The 23,154-nt window shown below is 41.8% G+C and overlaps 1 protein-coding gene across 3 annotated transcripts in view; it reads left to right on the plus strand.

Annotated features, from left to right (window-relative positions):
• The window catches only part of LOC136885259 (ATP-binding cassette sub-family C member 4), a 100,072-nt gene that overhangs the window by 7,714 nt on the left and 69,204 nt on the right, over window positions 1-23,154 (plus strand). For all 3 annotated transcript variants that reach the window (XM_067157737.2, XM_067157738.2, XM_067157739.2), the window contains exons 4-8: window positions 3,299-3,418; window positions 8,255-8,465; window positions 14,788-15,010; window positions 18,193-18,349; window positions 20,245-20,383. In XM_067157737.2, the coding sequence (XP_067013838.2) occupies window positions 3,299-3,418; window positions 8,255-8,465; window positions 14,788-15,010; window positions 18,193-18,349; window positions 20,245-20,383 (850 nt within the window). The remainder of the gene's footprint in view (window positions 1-3,298; window positions 3,419-8,254; window positions 8,466-14,787; window positions 15,011-18,192; window positions 18,350-20,244; window positions 20,384-23,154) is intronic.

The following is a 23,154-nucleotide window of genomic DNA, read 5'->3' on the forward strand; positions in this document are numbered from 1 at the left end:
TTTTTTTAAAATACGCTGGACCAAAGAAGGGCTAAATAATTTCCACCCTTATACTGTATTTTACCTATATGGTTGTATCTACAACTTTTGCATAAGTATTAGTTCTCCATTAAGTGAATTAAGTAAGAAATACATCATTTAAATACATATTTTAAATTAATTTATGAAGGTTAATACTTGAACAAATTCTTACACATCATTCACATCTTCATTCAGATTCATCCTGCTCACTCACACACTCATGGTATATGGTTGTATTTTGACTGTGTTTCCACAAACAAACAAGTTTTTTTTAATACAAAATATGGTCGTTTTTGCTCATTTGTTTAGTTTTTCACTCTTGGTGCGACACTCTTTGCTACACGTATGGCAGCTCCTTTTCCCTGATTCTGCGTTGTTTTGGTGATTTTCTTCTTGAGGATGGCTTCCGTTGGCATGATGATATTGTTCTACAGTCCAATTACGTTTGCAGCACGATGTTCCACATTTGGTTATAACATACGTTTATAACTTCCAATTTTTTAAAAAGTGTTACAAGCTGGACCAAGAGAGGGCTATTTTGTGACCACTTCGAAATTTAATCCATATAATTAGGTTTTCAACCAAAAACCGTCATTGTCTTTATTGAATCGTTAACTTTATACTATTTCTGACACAAAATGAGAACATCATGGTCTGAACATATTCTATACTATAATAGTAACAGTTCTAAAAAAGTGTAGACATAAAATGACCTTCCCTTGGTCCATGTAGGGTTAATGGGATCGGAATGTAAACCTAGGCATGTGCATTAGAGTAAGGTGTGATTTGGGCGTGTTAAATTGGTACGATATCTCCTTTGTATCTGTACTTAATATATTTAGGACACCAGATTAGATTCCTTCAGTGATTCTTTCTATTGAAATGCATAAACTAATACCATTAACAAACATAATAATTGAACCCTCTGTGCAAATCCATGCATAAATGATAGCAATAGTCGTTTGGAAACTGAAAGAAAATATGTGAAGTTAATGTATTTCTTTGGCAATATTTTTAATTTAAAGCAAATTAAAGGGGCAGCAATACGCACAAATTCCTCCTCTAATACAGGGAGCATTTTAAATTACGAACACCTTTAACAATTACCAAGTGTCCTTTATTGTCAACTATTGTTCTATGGAAAGGTTGGAACGAGTATTTTATGTTCTTCCTACAGAACGATAGTGCGATCTATAGTAAACTAAGCTTAGTGCGGGATAGAGAACCATATGTCTTACACAAAAAGTGAAGTCTCTTTGTTATATATTGTAGTTCTCCTGATAGAAGGATAATACGGGCGAGTATATCATAACATTTACATAAACATAAGGGGTGATATTCTTTTGAAACACCTAACGTGTATGCAACTTTTCTTACAAAATCGTAGTTCAAAACACGAATTGACGATACGGTACAGGTCATTCAGCAGGAAGTTTGAATTCAGAAGATGCTGGGTTTGTACCTCACTGTCGGTACATCTGAAAATGGTTTTCTTGGTTCCATATTTGCATAACAGGCGAATGCCGAGATCGTGCCTCATTTAACGCAGCTGTCCGTTTTTTCTACTCGCAGTTCTTTAGATCCCATCGTCACCGAAAGTTTCTAAGTGTATGAGCAAGATCATGCCGCTAGCAAAAAAAACCCTCGTGCGGTTTAGAACACCTTATGGTTGGCATAATATTGAGAACTCCTGTATGTATGCAACTCTTCACACATATCCGTACTGCGGACTGGAGGGCCTTTAAATTTGCATAAACATAAGGGGCAATGTCGTTCCGAACAAGTAGTACTGTAGTGTAGTGTATTTAAAAAAATACAATGAGTGCGCTAGTAACAACAGCGTAACGACACAGAGATGTATACTCCCTGGAGAGAACAGCTGTTCTCTTTGGAACTTTCATTGTAGTGATTAGTTACGCCATGCTGTGCAACAAAAGCATTTCCTAATAAAATAATGTTAAGTACTGGATGCGTATATTTAGTAGAGTGTTCAGAACATAATATGTAGTACGGTCTAGAGGACTCAAAGGTTTCTATGGATGTTCTTACAAGTAACACTAACTAGATTTTGAGAAAAAGTGAGAAAATTTCGGCACATTCCAACAACTTACAGTATTTATTTACACTATGGACCCATTGCATTTATTTACTGCTCCTGTTGCTTATGCAACTTTCTATGGAGAGGTGTTGTGCGGACAAGAGGGTGCGAGATAGATAGCCTAGATATTTGTGATAGTTCAGGGATTGCTGATTTAGAGCGAACATGTGTCCTTAATGTGCCATAAAATTTAATGCGAATGTATCGGCTAATTCCATCTTAAAAGTGTCCTGTAATTAAGTTCATTTTCTTCTACTGGTAAGACGACTAATTTCTTGGCAGACGAATTAGAGGTCCGCATACTACGAAAAACGTCAAAATTAAGCAATTTCCTCAATCGTGTCAAACATTCAAGGTCTAAAGGACCCCAAAAGGTTTCAAATTTTGAGTCTTGGATATCTCTATCAAACTAAAAAGTACATTTCGAAAATCACTTCCGACCTAAATGCAGTTCCGAAAAACATTGCCTGTTTCTTTACTCGTTTTCTCTTTGATTCAAATCCTAGCCAAAGTTACTTATTTACATAATTCTTTCTGTAATGTGTTCCTTGGTTCAATACCCTCAGATTGGTTTTTGAAAAATGTCTACACCGAATGTAGTGAAACTCTGCATTGACTCACATTAGCGCTCATAGTGGTGGGAAAAGGCAAAGTGCTAATCTAATCGATCGGATAAAGATGACTAAGAAAAGGGTTGTAAATTTTAGGAATAAATAAAAAATATTCTCATACTTTTTTATTATTGCACTTTTATGGTCGCATTGGACCAGTGAAGTCAATTTCTGTCCGGTCTTCTATGATGTTTTTGTTTTTTACTTTCTTATTTTCCAGTACTTTTCATTCTATCTGATCTTCGTTTTCGCTCATCTTCTGAAAATATCCTATTAGTTGTTTCTATTTTATAAATTTTTGATAGGAATCTAATTTTACTATTCTGCAATTTATTTACTTTGTTTAATTTATTCTTTAAATCCTCCGTCACACTATATTATATGTTATTTGCCTGAACCCTAGGATGTTTTCAACATTGAGTTGTTTGCCTGAAGAACTGTGGATTTTTGTATCATTTGAATCCATGCATTTGTATTGTTCTCTAGCAACCGAGTTTTCCTAACTCACTGATACTCCTCTTCAAAAAAGTAGTTTTCTTTTTCTGGGAGCTTGTGACAACTGTTTCAGACACTGGCTGAAGGAGATATCAAGTGGTTCTCCGGACCTTACACGAGCTCTAACGAGGACCTTCCTCTGGAGTATGGTGGACCATGGGACAATATACCTTCTCTACAGTTGCGTCTTTAGGTGAGAAAGGATTTTTAGACACTAATATCTTAGAATATAAATGTACTTAACCAAGGCGCAAGTGTTTCCTACCCGCACAACAGTTCTGCATTGAGGTTTGTATAAACATCAGAACCCCTAAAATGTATGCAACTGGCTTACACTACAGTAGAGCGGCTAGCTGGTACCTGCGCCTTGTTCAAATACTTTTGCATTCTAACCAGTTAGTCACTAAAGATACGTTCCCTATTATATTAAACTGCTTCTGAATGTTTAAAAAATGTGCTGCGTGGTTGTTCGGACTATTTATGCCAATAGTCACAGAACTCACTGGAACACAGATGGACGATTACTCATACTTTGTGTGGAAACTTGTAAAGTAACGTAATGTCGCAGATGACGTAGATGGCAGATAGTGCAGTCATAGTGTTCCGTCTGTGATTCACATCTTGGACGTATCGGCAAGTGATGAAGTTACATGGGATACAGCGATGAAACTTTACAAGGTAGGATGCAATCTTTATAATATGTAGACATCATAAATACGTCAACTCATTTCGGGTGAGTACACTTGGTGATCCCTCCTTGTTGTTTCCTCCTCTTCATCGGTACACTGTTCTTTCTTCTTCACTAGTCAGATCACTTTGGATCGAGTTTTCTTTTCATTCTTACTTGTAATCCTTCCATTCTTATAAGTACATTTTCAAAATCTCTATCTCCATGGTTTCCTCTTCTCTTATTTTATTTGTTTCTATATCTTTCTTGAGCTGTTTTATCCAGATCGTTGTTGCTCTTTCTCCCAAAGGTACTCTGGAATATCTGTTTTGTCAATCTGTCATACATTCTCTAGATATGTCCAAAAATTGCAATCTCCTTTTTTCTTATTGTTTCTATAATATTTTCTATTTTCTGGTATATTTCCTTATTACTCCTTATTATCCATTCTCCTGTTGTTTTCATTTGTCCTAAAATTTTCTCATGATCCTTCTTTCCGGTTCTTGCAGTTTATGTAAACAATAGTTCAAAACTAGACACATTATTAATAACACTTACCTTATGAGTGAATGTTCGCATTTGTGTACTGTATTTCACATGTCGATATTTATAGCATAATGTCGGTTAGTCCGGCCCATAGTCTGGTCCCGAAGTGGCCAAACTAGTAAACTATGTATCGCTGAATGAGGGAATAGCGTAATTGGGCTTACCGTCTGTATATTTACATTAAGGGGAAACCTTTTTTCCCCCTGAAATTGCTAGCGTATTATGACGGGGATCTAGAACTAAAAGGATTTAGTAGAATTCAGTATCTAAGTGCACTTAAGAATTTACATTCCTAACACATATTTGTCAGGTCTCACGCTCCCTTTTCCCATGCATTGCTATTTTTCATCATCGCTGAACTCCGTAAGTCTGTTTTGTCAGGCAGTTGACGGAAAATTGAAGAAGGCTGTGAAGTATCATTTCTGGCTGGTTAAGCATGGCGATCACTGCGGAAAGCTTGTTTTCATTTGAGAGATACAATGCGAGGTCGCGTCTTGATAAATTCAATGGTCACTTCCTGGAATTTCTTTTTCCATGTCAAAGGTACCTTTTTCTCTGGAACTACCAAAGATATCAATCTGAAACTTGACCGACAGGCAGAATAAACACTTTCACATATTTTCCTGCAACCGAATTACAAAATATGTAATTTTAATGGACTTCACAGTTTAATATATATGCATCTTTGTGAAATTATCAACTTGAAAAGTTAATGTATTTAAAACATAGAAATAGGCATGAAATTAAGTACACCTGCAGGCATTTAATCATCAAGGTCTTAGAAATTATTAAAATAAATTACGAGGTCCAGGAACTAACCATTGCTGAGGAAAAGGTACCTACATAAATATGACTAAAATTCAAATTTGAAAAATGTATACACACATCTTCATTATACACTCTTGTTCATAAAATCCAGAACACTTTGAAGGATTAGAGATAGGAAGTTCATATTCACAGGACATGAAGAAATGATTAGAATGAGGTTCAAGGTCCACGTTGATATCTCGGTGCACCACCACCGACTGTTAAAATGTGCCTACGGCTCTCGTTGTCGCTATAAACCGAAGGTAACGGATCGGTGTGACTTGAGCAGACGTGCAGGATGCCTCGCAGACGTATGCGAGCACCATACCTTCAAATGAGTGAGTTTGAAAGAGGGCGCATTATTGGCATGAAAGAACGCGATGCATCCATCTGGGAAATTGCTGCTCGTGGGGGAGGAAGTGTGTTGGGAGTGCAACGGGTGTGTACAGAATGGTTCACAGAACACGATGAGATGAGTCTGGTCGCACCACCCAGACTACCCCTGGAGAACATCGACACCTCATCCGAATAGCATTGCAGGACAGATCTGCCTCCTACTCCTCGGCTCTAGCGCAACAGTGGAACAGTGTAACATTTCGTACACTATCAGGAGTGACAGTCCATCGCCGTTTATTACGGTCTGAGTTACCGGCGCTTCGTCCACTTCTCCACCTTCCTTTGACTAACGTGCATAAACATGCTAGACTGCAATGGTGTATGGAACGACGTCACTGGGCACAGGATTCGCAGCAGATAGTGTTTTCGGACGAATCCAAGTTCTGTTTGTTTGAAAATGATGGCCGCGTTTTGGTTCGCCGCAGACAGGGGAAGAGGCACCACATTGACTGCATTCGCACAAGGAGCCATCTCAAGGCCTTATGGCGTGGAGTGCTATTGGGTACAACCACAAATCACATTTGGTGTGTGTCCAGGGCACTGTGACCAGTTTGACCTATGTGAATGACATCCTGCGACCCGTAGCCATACCCTTTCTGCACGACACCCCAGACGCCATATTTCAGTATGAGAATGCGCGACCACATGTTGCTGCATGAACACGTGCCTCCTTGCTGCCACAGGATGTCAGACTGTTGCTCTGGCCTGCCCGATCACCGGACTTGTCGTCAATCGAAAATGTGTGGGATATGGTGAAACGACGGGTGCGGCGCTATGACCCAATGCCAACAACCAAAGATGAACTGTGGAAGCAGGTGAATGCACCATGGATGGCCATACCCCAGGACGCCATTCGCGCTTTATACGCGTCGATGCCATCACGCATAGAACAAGTTATCAGTGCCCACTAGGCAACAGGACACATGTTGAACCTAGGTGACTGAAATGCTAATCGTTTCTGTAGAACATACCATTGAACATATCCTGTGAATATGAACTGCCTATCTCTAGTCTTTCAAGGTGTTCTGTTTTTTATGAACATGAGTGTAGACTGGTATGCCTTTCAGCGTTCAGTCTGCAAGCCAATGTGAATTTACTAGCCGCTGCCACAATCCCCAATTCGCAACTAGTGCTGTGGCCTCATTTAGTTCTATACCTCTTATCTTTCAATCGCTAGAAACTGACTCTAACCATCGTCATGTTGGTCTACTTCTACTTCTCTTACCCTCTATAACGGATTCCATTATTCTCCTAAGTAACCTATCCTCCTCCATTCTCCTCACATGACCCCACCACCGAAGCCAGTTTATGCATACAGCTTTATCCATCGTATTCATTTCTACCTTATAATTTCTCCCTCATCCCGAATACCCTCGTTTCATTGTTCCCATCTGTTTGTACCAGCAATCATTCTCTCTACTTTCATGTCTGTTATTTCTAAATTATGACTAAGATATCCGGAGTCCACCCAGCTTTCATTCCCCTAAAGCAAAGTTCGTCTGAAAACAGAGCAATGTAATGATAGTTCCTCCCTGGAACTGACTTCCTTCTTACAGAATACTGTTGATCGCAACTGCGAGCTTTACTGCACATAGATTCAATATCATTTACAAGACTACCATACTGGGAGAACACACATCCTAAATACTTCAAATTATGTATCTGTTCCGGCTTTATATCCCCAATCTGACAGTCAATTCTCTTGGATTTCTTACCTACTGACATCAATTTAGTCGTGGATAGGGTAATTCCCATACCATACTCATTGTACCTATTTTCAAGTTCCAAGATATTAGAGTACAGGCTTTCGGGAGAATCTGCCATTAAGAACAAGTCATCAGTATAAAATTATATTTTCATTTAAAAAAATCTAAATGAATTGATTAATATACTGGATTTACGCGAATAATCCCCGCACCTTAACTTTAAGAAGACTCATTTAAAAAAAGCCAACATTGCAGCAAATAAAACCCGCACCCCACCGGGCGAGTTGGCCGTGCGCGTAGAGGCGCGCGGCTGTGAGCTTGCATCCGGGAGATCGTGGGTTCGAGCCCACTGTCGGCAGCCCTGAAGATGGTTTTCCGTGGTTTCCCATTTTCACACCAGGCAAATGCTGGGGCTGTACCTTAATTAAGGCCACGGCCGCTTCCTTCCCACTCCTAGCCCTTCTCTGTCCCATCGTCGCCATAAGACCTATCTGTGTCGGTGCGACGTAAAGCTGCTAGCAAAAAAAAAAAAAACCCGCACCCCAATTTTGTAGCTCAAATTTTCAAAAAATAGTGGGGATTATTCGCGTAATACGGTATATATAGGTAAGAACAATGTATTTTAAATCAGTGCGCAAAGTTTCATTATTCTAACTGAAATAGTGTCCGAGTTAGAGAGAATTTAAATAATGAATTTTCGTGTTCGTCTCCTTAATAAATAAATGAAAATAAATACTAACCGAAAAATCTTCTGTACTGTCCGGGCTGGGAACGGACAAGAGTCGACCAAAAGGAGTTTGAGTAAGAAATGATGAAAGTGAGTTGATATAATGGCAGACTCACCTCTCCATCTTCGCAAGTAGGATTGTTGGCTAAGTTCAAGAAGAGTCATCTTGTCTTATTCCAGAGTTGGTCAGGCCATGTTCCTCAGCAAGTTGATCGACTCCTTCTACCGTGACTCAGCCACCGCGGACGTCACATGGTACAGGAGTTGGTACGCTGCAGGTCTCATCACTTGCTCCCTCTGCTGTATTTTCGGACTGGCTCACTTCTACAACAGAGGCAAGGAGAACGGCATGAGGATACGCGTTGCTCTCTGTTCGCTGCTTTACAGGAAGGTAACTAAATCTATGTTATTTGTCAAAAACAAACCAACGGAGTTTGTAGACCAGAGGTGCTCAGCGGGGTGCCCGTTGAGGCTAGCCCAGTGCGGCCGGGCTGGCGTGACGTAAATGCGGGCAGCTTACGTAGCAAGTTTACGTCACAGTGAAGAGAGAGAAAGAACACACTTCGCAGAGAAGGGAGGGAGCATTGACGTTCGACTGTCATTACGAAGCTCTCCTCCAGTACTCAGCTAAATGCTGGTGGAGGTACAGTATTTAAGGCAAAGCGCTCTGACCTTTTCAAGATATTCCTGTTTGATTTATACTGCGCTCGATATAAACAGCCAGTTTTATTTTCTTATATTTATTCATTCAAGTGCAACTGACCCGATATAATTGTTTTGTTACAATCCACAAAGGTACAGGGTTTAAGCGTACAAGCTATGAGTTTATCAGATAATGTAAACCCAAACAACCACAAGCTATAACTTATCCACCTTAACTCCGTATTACATTAGAAATGTTTCTAATTCATCTCCTAAAACTGAATAGTGAAAATTGTAATTCATTACTAAGGCCCGGATTGTTATGCAGTAACAGGTTAGATTGTAAACTAATTTGGTTAGTAGGAAGTGTCGGCCACCCGCTCTTCCATAGTGTAGCAAGAGTAACATAAACTATAGGGGTTCTGATGGGCCATACCCCTAATGTTTATGCAAACCTCATACCATGATCGTTGTGAAGGTAGACTATACTTGCTACTCGCCGCAGTGATCGAGACTGACTGGGAGAACTTTACCCAACCTTCACGGCCTGTGACGTAGCAACAACATGAAAAAGAAAATCCACAGCCTGTTTCCGGTCTTTTGACCGGGTCAGGAATGGAATGAATGACTCCCCCATCCAGCGGCAAGGATAAGGATTGAAGCTTGTCGCACTCTTCTGCGCCAATGATTAATGAATGAGAGATGAAATGAAATGATATTGGAGAGTGTTGCTGGAATGAAATATGACAGAAAAAAAGTGGAGTACCCGCAGAAAAACTTATTCCGCCTCCGGTTTGTCCAGCACAAATCGCACATGGATTGACCGGGATTTGAACCACGGAACTCAGTGGTGGGAGGCCGGCGCGCTGCCGCCTGAGCCACGGAGGCCTAGCAACAACAACATCACTGTCGGTGTATAGCATACTCTGCACTCATCGCCTGCCAGCCCCTCCACGTACAGTACTGGGCGCCCGCGTGAGCACCTCTGTTGTAGACCCTTCGATAGATGGCGCACAGGTGGAAAAATCAGCGAAACAGAACGTTAGTACAAGCGTGCACAGGTATGGTGTCCCGACAGAAACGCTCAGCACTCTCCCACTCCAGTACTGAAAAGGAGGGGAGGGAGTGAAGTAGTAGTGTTGAAGACACAGCGTCTGTATTGCTGTACATCCACCACTCTGATCAAAATCAATCAATCAATCAATCATCTAAATTTAGGGTGGTTGCCCAGACGGCAGATTCCCATCAGTTGTTTGCATCAAATTATTCGATCACAACAGTCTTGTAGCAGGCTGTCTATCTGCATCAATGCGGAGCAAGGAGGTGGTGGGGAGGCCATGCTTTGTATATATCTGGACACCATTTATGTGCATGCGTGTACAAGAGCGGACAATTTGAAACTTGTTCACTTTTCCGCAGTGTAGTCATTGAACATGGACTGTCCATCCTTGGGGAAAAGATATGCCGTGAATCCCAAGATTTTATAACATTATAAGGAAATAGAAATTATGCAAATCTCACGTAGAATTCTTTTCAGATGAAGGATGTGTTCATTGCCGTGTCTACGAACCCGAAGAAGTATTTATAGAAGTGCACCGCATTCCCAATTTCTGAAGTATCCACTTGCATTGCTGCTAGCCAACGTGACGTGACGTCATTCCCGGCAATCCGTCAATGATCAGAATTACATTCCGTTACAACCCCGCAGAATAATAATTCTCCTTTTCACCACTAGCCCTCATAGAATGCGCTGTTATCGCCTTAAGCCAATCTTTGCCATGAGGCCGAAAAACGGGATAATTCACCTTTTCACCACTAGCCCACATAGAATGCGCTACTACCGCCCTAAGACGATAAGAGGCTTTTATGTATGGTTGCGGCGCATACTGTCCGCACGGCAATACAAGGTTAAAGTTCACCTTTCCACCACTCGCCCACATAGAATGCGCTCCTATCGCCCTAAGCCAATCTTTGCTATGAGGCCGTGAGCATGCTGTCCGCACGGCAAAACAAAATGTGTAATTCACCTTTCCACCACTCGTCCACATAGAATGCGCTGCTATCGCCCTAAGCCAATCTTTGCTATGAGGCCGTGAGCATACTGTCCGCACGGCAAAACAAAATGTGTAATTCACCTTTCCACCACTCGTCCACATAGAATGCGCTGCTATCGCCCTAAGCCAATCTTTGCTATGAGGCCGTGAGCATACTGTCCGCACGGCAAAACAAAATGTGTAATTCACCTTTCCACCACTCGCCCACATAGAATGCGCTGCTATCGCCCTAAGCCAATCTTTGCTATGAGGCCGTGAGCATACTGTCCGCACGGCAAAACAAAATGTGTAATTCACCTTTCCACCACTCGCCCACATAGAATGCGCTGCTATCGCCCTAAGCCAATCTTTGCTATGAGGCCGTGAGCATGCTGTCCGCACGGCAAAACAAAATGTGTAATTCACCTTTCCACCACTCGCCCACATAGAATGCGCTGCTATCGCCCTAAGCCAATCTTTGCTATGAGGCCGTGAGCATACTGTCCGCACGGCAAAACAAAATGTGTAATTCACCTTTCCACCACTCGCCCACATAGAATGCGCTGCTATCGCCCTAAGCCAATCTTTGCTATGAGGCCGTGAGCATACTGTCCGCACGGCAAAACAAAATGTGTAATTCACCTTTCCACCACTCGTCCACATAGAATGCGCTCCTATCGCCCTAAGCCAATCTTTGCTATGAGGCCGTGAGCATACTGTCCGCACGGCAAAACAAAATGTGTAATTCACCTTTCCACCACTCGTCCACATAGAATGCGCTGCTATCGCCCTAAGACAATCTTTGCTATGAGGCCGTGAGCATACTGTCCGCACGGCAAAACAAAATGTGTAATTCACCTTTCCACCACTCGTCCACATAGAATGCGCTGCTATCGCCCTAAGCCAATCTTTGCTATGAGGCCGTGAGCATACTGTCCGCATGGCAAGAAAAACGGTGTAGATCACCTTTTTCACCATTAGCAAATTAGTGCTTATCTTAGTTCCTGACTAGACAGGTCGGCAGCCTTGTGAACCTCCCGATCACATCCTCGGCGAGAAGTAAACAAAAGGCACTCATTCCGCACGCACAGATGTTAGCGATACAAGTGGTGAGACCTGGAACTAATGTTGGGATACATGGGATATATATTAATGTTCCATCCCTCCTCACCATGCCTGGCTGTCCTGTGAATGGTTTTCCGTAGTTTTCCATTCTCTTGCACTTAGGCGAATTCCGGGACAGTTCCTAGTATAGGCCATGGCTGCCAACCCCCTCTCCATCATCACAACAAATCTCCCGGCCTGAGAGACGGTGTCACCGTCTAAGAGGCCCGCCTCCTCCCTTCAGGGAAGGAATATTTTCCTTACATTTTTTACAATTTTCTTTTAAGTCTCACAGACACAGATAGGTCTTATGGCGATAATAGAATAGGAAGGAGATAGGAGTTGGAAGGAAGCCTCCATGGCCTTGATTAAGGTACAGCCCCATGGTGTGAAAATGGCAAAGCACGGACAATCATCTTCAGGGGTGCCGACAGTGGGGTTCGAACCTACTATCTCCAGAAAATGCAAGCTGACAGCTGCGATCGCAGGAAATAAAAACATTGAGTTGTAGTAGTCTCTCGAACACTAACCTATAATATCATAATATACCAGTAAAAATACAATATTAAGCAATGACAGATTTACTTCTTGAATGAACATCATCAGATTTTATCAAATCACACTTTTTGTTTCAAATTGAAGAAAATGTTTACAAATGTGGAAAAATGAATTGTCTAAATTCTGTTTATATCCTTCAATACTTGAACACTCTTCTTCTTCTTCTTCTTCTTATTATTATTATTAGGAAGAGTCCGTGGTTCAGGCGGAAGCGTGTCGGCCTCTCAGCGCTGGGTACCGTGGTTTAAATCCCGGTCACTCCACGTAAGATTTGTGCTGGACAAAGCGGAGGCGGGACAGGCTTTTTCTGCGGTTACTCCGGTTTTCCCTGTCATCTTTCATTCCACCAACACTCTCCATTAACCTTATCATTACCCCAGAGTAGTGCGACAGGCTTCGGCAGCCGGTACATTTCCTATCCTCGCCGCTAGATGGGGGCTTCATTCATTCCATTCCTGATGCGGTTGAATGACTGGAAACAGGCTGTGGATTTTCATTTTTCATTTATTATTATTATTATTATTATTATTATTATTATTATTATTATTATTATTATTATTATTATTATTATTATTATTATTATTATTATTATTATTATTGTTTCGTATAGGCCAGCTAAGGACCACGACATTCAACTATTACATTTTGCAATGGGCTTTAATGTTTGCCCAGCAGTTGCGCATCCTCAGGCTGTGTTGCTCCTTCCTCTCCTTTGTCCAAAGGGCGCCAGTCTTCTTTGTTGGTAGTCTGTCCTGGAACTTCTTATGTTTAAGCATCTTCCTGAGTGTTGTGCGATCCTTTAAGTTTCCTTCTGTTATTCCCAGTTCCTGTAGATCTTTATCCACTTCCATCAACCATAGTGACTTGGTCTTCCTATTTTGCCAGTAGCTGAGAATCCGGTTGGTCAACCTGGTCGAATGCATCCTGTAGATGTGCCCATAGAATGCTAGGCGTCTCTTCCTTGCTACATTCGTTATTCTTTCATAGCACTTGTAGAGCTCTTGGTTGGGCTACCTTCTATAACTGTCACCTTCCTTGACTGGCCCCAGTATCTTCCTCATTATCTTTCCCGGATTTCAAGTTTTTCCATAAGTCCCTTCCTGTTGAGTGTTTAACATTCTGAAGCATATGAGGCTTCAGGGTGGATGACTGTCCGGTAGTGCTTCATCTTAGTAGTGAGAGAGATTTTTTTTTTGATTCGTTGTGCCCAGCTGTGGAGCGCGTTTGAACTTATTTTGCACAATGTTTCTTCTTCTTTTCTTCCCAATATCTCTTCATTTTTTCACTGTGTTCCTTTCTGCGTGTTTCTGTCCAGCCTGTATTTTTTCTTGTTGGTTTCTCTGCAAATTTATGTTTGTTTACTAAGCTTCTAAATTTCATTCTATCTTGAATGGTTTTGTCCTCAATACCCATTTCTTGTAGATCTTCATGAATTTCTGCTAACCAATTGTTGCGGATTTTCAGGGTTAGAGCTAGATTTAGAATTTTCTTTGTCAGCCTGTTGTTATCCATTCTGTGTAGGTGTCCGTAGAATTTTAGTCGTCTCTTTCTGATGGTATCTGTGATTTTTTCTGTGAATTGAAAAATTTCGTGTGGTTTCTTTTTCATCCAAATTCCATTTTCGAACTTTGGTCCTAGGATTTTTCTGAGAATTTTCCTCTCTTGTTTCTCAATGCTTTTCATTTGTGACCTGCCGCCAATGATCAGTGTTTCAGATGCATAAAGTGCCTCTGGTTTGATGACTGTATTGCAGTGTCGTAATTTTGCATTTTTTTATATACATCTTTTGTTGTATCTGTTCCATGTGATTTTGTAAGCCCTTTGCAGTTTAGCAGTTCTTTCTTTGTTAGCTTCCTGATTTAACCCTGCTGGCTGAATAATTTCACCTAGATATTTGAATTTGTCTACTTGGGAAATTATTCCACAATTGGTGATTAATGCTTGATTGTCGAATCTTGATTTAGTTCCTTCCATAAACTGCGTCTTTTCAAATGAAATTTGAAGTCCGGTTTCTGCGGCTATTTCATTCAATTTTTCTATGGATTGGATTGCTTCTTGTCTGTTGTTCGAAAGGATCGCAACGTCATCTGCGAAAGCTAAGCAGTCAAGGTGAATTTTGTCTTTAAGAAGTCTGCCAATGTTTATACCTTTAGTTTCTTTTCTCCATTCACGAATCACTTTTTCCAAAACTAAATTGAATAGTAGTGAGAGAGATTATTATTATTATTATTATTATTATTATTATTATTATTATTATTATTATTATTATTATTATTATTATTATTATTATTATTATTATTGTAGCAATTAACTGATATACAATCAATGAATGGAATTTTCAGATTTAACGTCGTCTGAATTCTGTCTCTTCCCCAGGTCCTGCGACTTAACAAGTGTACGACCGCCAAATCAGCCGCTGCACAGGCGATCAACCTGATGACGAACGACGTCATCAGGTTTGACGAAGCTCCATTCAAGCTGGACGGTCTGTTGACACCAATCCAAGCGGTCGTGGTGACCGCCTGTGTCTGGCATCTCATGGGAGTGTCGGCTGTTATAGGGATCATAACACTCACCATACTCACATCTCCTCTACAGAGTAAGTCGAACACTTTGGCCGCCATCTGCCCGTTTAAATGATTCGAGAACTGGATAAAGTCCAAAGGAAAGCAGCACAATTTGTTCGTTAAATTTCGAAGTTCTTTGAAAACTTTTAAGAACAAGTCAGGCTGGTTTGCTTTGGGTTTTCTTTCAGTTCTCGAATCAAGTAATCCTGGTGATTATTCATGAGTTGTATTTTTGGGCTTATGCCGTGTAAATAATTATAAACACACTCAACGTTTCAAAAGGAACCTTGCCTTTCTTCATCAGGAGACAAAAGAGAAACGAAACGACTAGGAGAAAGCAACAAGGAAGCTTCAAATGGTGCCCAAAGATGTAAAGGGGACGCCATTTTAGCCCAATGCTAGATACAATGAATAGTAACAGCAAAGCATTACTCTCTAATGGTTCTGATTATAGGTAGCCATGATTCACTGAGGTTGTAACCTGTGTCGCGGTTGAAATTATCTGGATGTTTACGTATTTCAACCGCCTGCCTGATAATTCTTGGGCGATATTGCTTTATACGGGCAAGAACATCCACTTCTTGGAACAAGACATCATGACCAGGTGTTAGGGTATGAGCAGCAACCGCTGATTTATCAGGAAGGTTGAGTCTGATACATCTGGTATGTTCTTTGATGCGAGTACACACCGTTCTCGAAGCCTGCCCAATATAAACCTTGCCACAAGTGCAGGGAACTCTGTAGATACCAGGTTGTTGTAATTTAGGCAAACTATCCTTAGTTGGTCGCAGGAGTTGCCTAATCTTAACTGATGTTCCAAAAACAGTTCGTACATGGTACCTACGTAAGATTTTAGCAATACGATCCGTCGTGTTATGTATGTAAGGTAGGTAAGCAGTTCCATTTACATCTTTTTCCTTAACAGACGTCCGATTATGTGTCGATTTCAGAACCCTTGAGATCAAAGCTCTGCTGTAACCGTTGCTCTCGAAGGTGGTTCTCAAGGTGTAGATCTTGTAGATCTGACGCTTCACAAATCCTCCTGGCCCTGGTAGTCAGAGTTGTAAGGATAATCCTGGTGATGTACCCAAACACTGGAACCATACTCTAATTGGAGTCTTATCAGATAATTATATGCCCTCTCGTTTACATCCCCAAAATACCCTGATAACCACGTGCAGAGATCTGTATAATTTATTTACAATCCTGTTTGGGTGATTATACCAATGGATACCATTCCTTACATTAATACGTATCAGTGCCGCATGCTGCGATCAAGACGTGGGCCACCACTAGGCTTAGGTTACCCCTTTTCAATGGCTGGTTTAGTGAATGTCAAACCAGCGTTTTGAGCTGCAACCAACAGCCAACGGAGAAGCCTGCTGTGTTGTCAAGGCTGCTTCACAAGCTACTGCCCTGGCCTCTGCTACTGTCAATACTCAACACCTGATCAGTGGAGATGGTAGCCTAAGGTTTAGCAAATAGAAATCCGGATTTGTGGCTAAATGGATAGAATGCTTGCCTTTGGTCCGATGGTCCCGGTTCAATTTTCAGAATCAAACCCCTCATAGTGTTAATTCTCCTGGCTTGTTTATGACGTCTTCGTCATTTATTATTATTATTATTATTATTATTATTATTATTAAATAACATTTTGAATTTTACAATGGTCGTACCCATCGTTCACTGCTTAATTAGCGTTCGATTCCAACCAAGAAAACAGAACACTGAATCTGAAGGATTGCATTCCATTTTTAGCGGATCTACCTATAAAAAGAAAACTATAACCGCAGCCCTGCAGTGTCTTCCTACAAAGTTGTAGAAGTAACGCGAGTGAAATACCAGCACTCCGTTATGTATGAAGGTGAGGAAGTAGGCAATGTACGATGAGTAACGCATGGTTGATAGCAGTGGCGATCTGACGGAACGAAGCTTAGCACAGCTATCCCCCCGTTCCCCGCGCCTATCAGGCGTACAGGAGGAAGCCGTGAGAGGCGAGTCGAGGGAGAGGAACGAGAGTCTGGGATGCAATATCAGTCTTCGAAGCCTTGCTCTCGAAAAGACGTGTGACGTTTTTTCTCTTTGTTTTCAAGGTTTGTAAATGGAACAATAGGTCAGATGCTTACATTATAATGTGCTTTAGAGTTTCATCGTTCGCATCTGAGGTTTGGGCTTCATCGATTGCGTTGGTAGCCCTCAGTATACGCCAATGACGCATAGGTACTTGTGGAGTGATGGCTGGAATGACATGAGTAGATGAATAAACTTGAGCGCAGATTTTAAAAGTAGGAAAGATCAGAATCTGAAGATAAAGATGGAATTCAAGAGCACAAGTTTGGCCAAATATCATTTTATAGGACGAGCAGTAAGGGATTGGAATAAATTATCAAGGGAAATATTCGATAAGTTTCCAATTTCTTTGAAAATGCTTCAGATAAAACTAGGTACACAACTGATAGGAAAACTGCTACCTGGGTACCAGCCCAAAATACAGATTATTTATTTATTTATTTATTTATTTATTTATTTATTTATTTATTTATTTATTTACGACAAAATGGTCGTGTTATGAAAGTAATTTTGAGCTGCGACGATTTCGGAGTAAAGAGACGAGATGCTTGACTAAGCGCTACGTTTCGAGCTGTCAGTGGAATGATGACGTGGAATGACATCAGTAGACGAATAAGCTTGAGTTTAGTTTTTAAACTAAGAATGGTCGTAATATTAAGATAAAGTTGGAATTCAAGTGGCGGAAATATTCGTACATAAGAAGAGGAATAATTAGTGATTGGAGTAATTTACCAAGGGAGATATACAGTAAGTTTCCAAATTTTTTGAAGTTATTTAATAGAATACTAGTTAAACAGCTGATAGGAACTCTGCCACATGAACGACAGCACTAAAGATCTACTGTAAGTTAAAAACAATTTTCATCAAATCATTCAAATCATATAGTAAGTCTTCCATGTTATGTCTTTCCCGTAATTTTCTCTTTACATTAAACTACTCAGGAAGATCTTACGGCACAAAACATGTCAAATGAATTGTGCAGTCGTTATCCACGCAGAATCAGTTCTGGTTTCCTTCAGGACATCTTCACTAGTTCTCTCTTCAAACTGTCTAGTTTTTAATTTAATTTTTTTCGTGATCCACATTTTAATCGACTATGGAAAATGATAATTGACTTTTGTTAACGTTTCCTGTCCCATTTCAGTGTACCTTGGGAAGTTGTCGGGCAAGTACCGCCTGATGGTGGCTGAGAGAACTGATAGACGGCTATTGCTGCTAAGTGAGATCATATCAGCGATACAGATGGTCAAGATGTACGCCTGGGAGAAGCCCTTCTCAACGATGGTCCAGCTGGCAAGGAAGTAAGTTACTCTCAAAAACTCCTGTATCCTCCAGAATGACGTAGCTATTTTTAAGAGAAGCAGTTGGCGATCAAAATCTTTAAAAATATCAATTTTATCTTATTTAATGGGTGATAAAATTAATTCAAGCATTCCTCTTGACGAGCACTCTTGTTCGTATCTGAAATGGATAAGCCTTTTTACGACGATATATACAACCTGTGACAAGGCTTCCTTTGGGATGGTGTTCAAAGGTCTCGTGACGTTCCGTTGGATGTCAGGAATATCGTCAAATCTCATTCCTTTCAAAGCGAGTTTGAGTCGTGGGAGTAGCAAGAAGTCTGGATGATTGAGATCTGACGAGTATGGGGGATGTTCAATTAGCACCACCCCCTTTTTTCATAAACTGTTTGACGATATTCGCTGTGTCGGATAATGAAAAGGGAGAACCACTCGTACAAACACTTTAAGGACAGTGCTTGATCTTCATAAACACGTACCAGCATCGCATGAATTTCTTTCGGTGTCTTGTCAAACTTAAAACAAAACTGTGCATTGATCTTTTGGTCATTCATGTTCCTGTTCGCAGTTCAGAATCAACGTACTAAACACGCACTGTGTCAAACAGGACTTACACGGCACACACACGATGCTCAACTCAACAACGTTGGGCTCAGGTGGTCAAAACCTGCTGTTACGTAGGTGCAGCGTTGTGTGTCGCCAGTGTTGCCGAATCGGACGTTCTGACTTCATTCACCGAACTTTATTGTCACAGATTGTACATTAACAAACTCCAAATTAACTATTCCGTTCTGTCTAAACAAGAAACTAATTGAAACCCTCCTTCTTCCAATATTGGGCGCTTGTCATGTCGTTCACAAAGACGCATAAACAGAGCTCCGAGATAAACTAGAACGCCACAGTATTCAGATCATGTTACGCTGACCTCTCATACTACGCCTCTAAAACAGACTCTACTGCACCGAATACTTGAGTGCATTCCCCAACCTACCTGTATGAATGATTTCGTACACGTGTGTGGATCAACTAGAATGTTTAGGACATACACTCGCTCCTGAATTCAAGAACTGTCCTGTCACATCCCTAGATATAGAGAGACAAGCCTAATGAAAAAAGAGTATCGAACAAATCCTCACACATTTGAAAACATTACGAATGAAATCAGAAACATTACACTGGCGGAACTCACTTGCGTTACTCAGAATGTGGTTACTAGATACAATGCCTGTATAACACAGGAAGGACGATACTTCCAGCTCTTTTATGAGGTAAGACTTCATGTAAGATTGTACACACGCTTAAAGCAGGGCGGCCGCGCACGACATAAATTCGGTTGAGGCAGCTGCCGTAGGGCAGAGTACAAACACCGTGCGTTCGGTCTGAGTTTCTATAAGAGACCCTGTAGCTGTACACTGTGTTGCCTACACTGTAGGCGCCAGAACACGAACTTATTGACTGTAGTACACAGGTGTACCCTGTGTTGCCTACACTGCAGGCGCCAGTTCAAGAACTTATTGACTGTGTTACATAGGTGTACACTGTGTTGCCTACACTGTAGGCGCCAGAACACGAACTTATTGACTGTAGTACACAGGTGTACCCTGTGTTGCCTACACTGCAGGCGCCAGTTCAAGAACTTATTGACTGTGTTACATAGGTGTACACTGTGTTGCCTACACTGTAGGCGCCAGAACACGAACTTACTGACTGTAGTACACAGGTGTACCCTGTGTTGCCTACACTGCAGGCGCCAGTTCAAGAACTTATTGACTGTGTTACATAGGTGTACACTGTGTTGCCTACACTGTAGGCATCAGAACACGAACTTATTGACTGTATGTTAATGGTGTAACACAACTAAGCTGATAAACCATAGCGCGATGTATTTGTTTCAGCTCCGAGTTACGCGCTGTTCGGCTTGCAAACTACGTGCGAGGACACGTCCTGACAGGACTGCTCACTGCGGATAGAATTGCCCTGCTGTTCACCTTGCTGCCTTACGTGCTGCTGGGGAATCACGTAACAGCCGCTCAGGTGAGTGAGGAAGGGACGTGTCAATTTATTGTTGCAAAATTTGGTTGAGTAAATATTGAGAGGCAGGACAAGACAAATCAAACACCGTCTAGTAAATGCCCTGACATTCTCTATCGCCACGTGTTCTTATCGGTTCATGAGTCCAGACTGGTTTGATGCGGCTCTCTATGCCACCCTATCCTGTGCTAACATTTTGATTTCCACTTAACAACTAAATCATACAACTGCTCTAATCTGTTTATTATATTCATACCTTAGTCTTATCACCTACACTTTCCTCGCAAACTAACTGAACAAGTCCTGGATGTCTTAAGGCGTGTTCTATCATTCTATCTTTTTTCGCGTCAAATTCAGCCAGACCGATTTCTTCCCACCAGTTCGATTCGGTATCTTTTCATTCCTGATTCTATCTACCCATCTCCCCTCAGCATTCTTCTGTAACACCATATCTCAAAAGCTTCTATTCTCTTTCCTTCTGAGCTATTTATCCTCCATGTTTTACTTCCATACATTGCCACAATCCAGACGAAAGTCTTCAGAATATCTTTCTGATTCCTATATCTGTATTCGAGGTGACCAAATATATTTTCTTCTTTAATTAATTAATTTCGTGTGTCTATGTCTAGCCGGGTGCAGCCCTTGTAAGGCAGACCTTCCGATGAGGGTGGGCTGCATCTGCCATGTGTAAGTAAGTGCGTGTTATTTTGGTGTAGGATAGTGTTATGTGTGGTGTGTGAGTTGGAGGGATGTTTTTTCTTCCTTGATTGTGCTAGTCTACATTTTATGTCCTCCTCACTTCTACCATCGTTAGTTAATTTACTACCCTAGTAACAATATTCATATATTCCCTTCATCACCTGACTTCTTTCTACTGCACCTCTTCTTCCTCTTCTCATTCTCTCCGATGAGGCCTGCTAACGACCACGTGCCAATTTCAATTCAATTCTTCATACTTGGTTGTTTTCTCTTCCGTTCCTTTCAATATCCTTTCATCCTTTCACTATACTGCTTCTTTCTGTCCTCGGACAACTTCGCACCAGGTTTCTTGTTCAATCTTCCTTGGAATCCTTCCATACTTACTACCCTCTTTCTAAAAATCTCTCTGTCCATAGTTTCTTCTTCTTTTAGGTTATTTCTTTCTAAATCTGTCTTTACTTCTTGAATCTAGTTAGTTGTTGTCTTTTTGTCCGAAAGGTACTTGAAAATCCTTTTTGTTAATCTGGAATCATCCATTCTGTAAATACACTGACTGACAGAGCAAATGCAACACCAAGAAGGAGTGGTCAGAACTTTATGCCAATTGCAGGGTAGACTGACGTCACTGAGGTATGCTCATGATGTGAAATGCGCCGCTGTGCTGCGCACGTAGCGAACGATAAATGGGACACGGCGTTGGCGAATGGCCCACTTCGTACCGTGATTTCTCAGCCGACAGTCATTGTAGAACGTGTTGTCGTGTGCCACAGGACACGTGTATAGCTAAGAATGCCAGGCCGCCGTCAACGGAGGCATTTCCAACATACAGACGACTTTACGAGGGGTATGGTGATCGGGCTGAGAAGGGCAGGTTGGTCGCTTCGTCAAATCGCAGCCGATACCCATAGGGATGTGTCCACGGTGCAGCGCCTGTGGCGAAGATGGTTGGCGCAGGGACATGTGGCACGTGCGAGGGGTCCAGGCGCAGCCCGAGTGACGTCAGCACGCGAGGATCGGCGCATCCGCCGCCAAGCGGTGGCAGCCCCGCACGCTACGTCAACCGCCATTCTTCAGCATGTGCAAGACACCCTGGCTGTTCCAATATCGACCAGAACAATTTCCCGTCGTTTGGTTGAAGGAGGCCTGCACTCCCGGCGTCCGCTCAGAAGACTACCATTGACTCCACAGCATAGACGTGCACGCCTGGCATGGTGCCGGACTAGAGCGACTTGGATGAGGGAATGACGGAACGTCGTGTTCTCCGATGAGTCACGCTTCTGTTCTGTCAGTGATAGTCACCGCAGACGAGTGTGGCGTCGGCGTGGAGAAAGGTCAAATCCGGCAGTAACTGTGGAGCGCCCTACCGCTAGGCAACGCGGCATCATGGTTTGGGGCGCTATTGCGTATGATTCCACGTCACCTCTAGTGCGTATTCAAGGCACGTTAAATGCCCACCGGTACGTGCAGCATGTGCTGCGGCCGGTGGCACTCCCGTACCTTCAGGGGCTGCCCAATGCTCTGTTTCAGCAGGATAATGCCCGCCCACACACTGCTCGCATCTCCCAACAGGCTATACGAGCCTCGTACGGACGACCAACTGTGGCAAATGGTTGACAGAGAATGGAGAACCATCCCTCAGGACACCATCCGCACTCTTATTGACTCTGTACCTCGACGTGTTTCTGCGTGCATCGCCGCTCGCGGTGGTCCTACATCCTACTGAGTCGATGCCGTGCGCATTGTGTAACCTGCATATCGGTTTGAAATAAACATCAATTATTCGTCCGTGCCGTCTCTGTTTTTCCCCAACTTTCATCCCTTTCGAACCACTCCTTCTTGGTGTTGCATTTGCTCTGTCAGCCAGTGTATATCAAAATATGCAATTTCCTTTTTCTTGTGATTCTGTTATTTTTTCTATGTTTCTGTATATTTTATCATTAGATCTTAATTTCCTTACTTCTGTTGTTTTCACAAGGTCTAGGATTTTTCTCATGATTCTCCTTTATAGTACTTCAAGTTTATCTAATCTATAGTTTAGTATAGACCGCACTTCATTACTTTTGTTTTGGACTTAT

The sequence above is a fragment of the Anabrus simplex genome, chromosome 14, assembly GCF_040414725.1.
Source record: "Anabrus simplex isolate iqAnaSimp1 chromosome 14, ASM4041472v1, whole genome shotgun sequence".
Classification (NCBI taxonomy): Eukaryota; Metazoa; Arthropoda; class Insecta; order Orthoptera; family Tettigoniidae; genus Anabrus; species Anabrus simplex.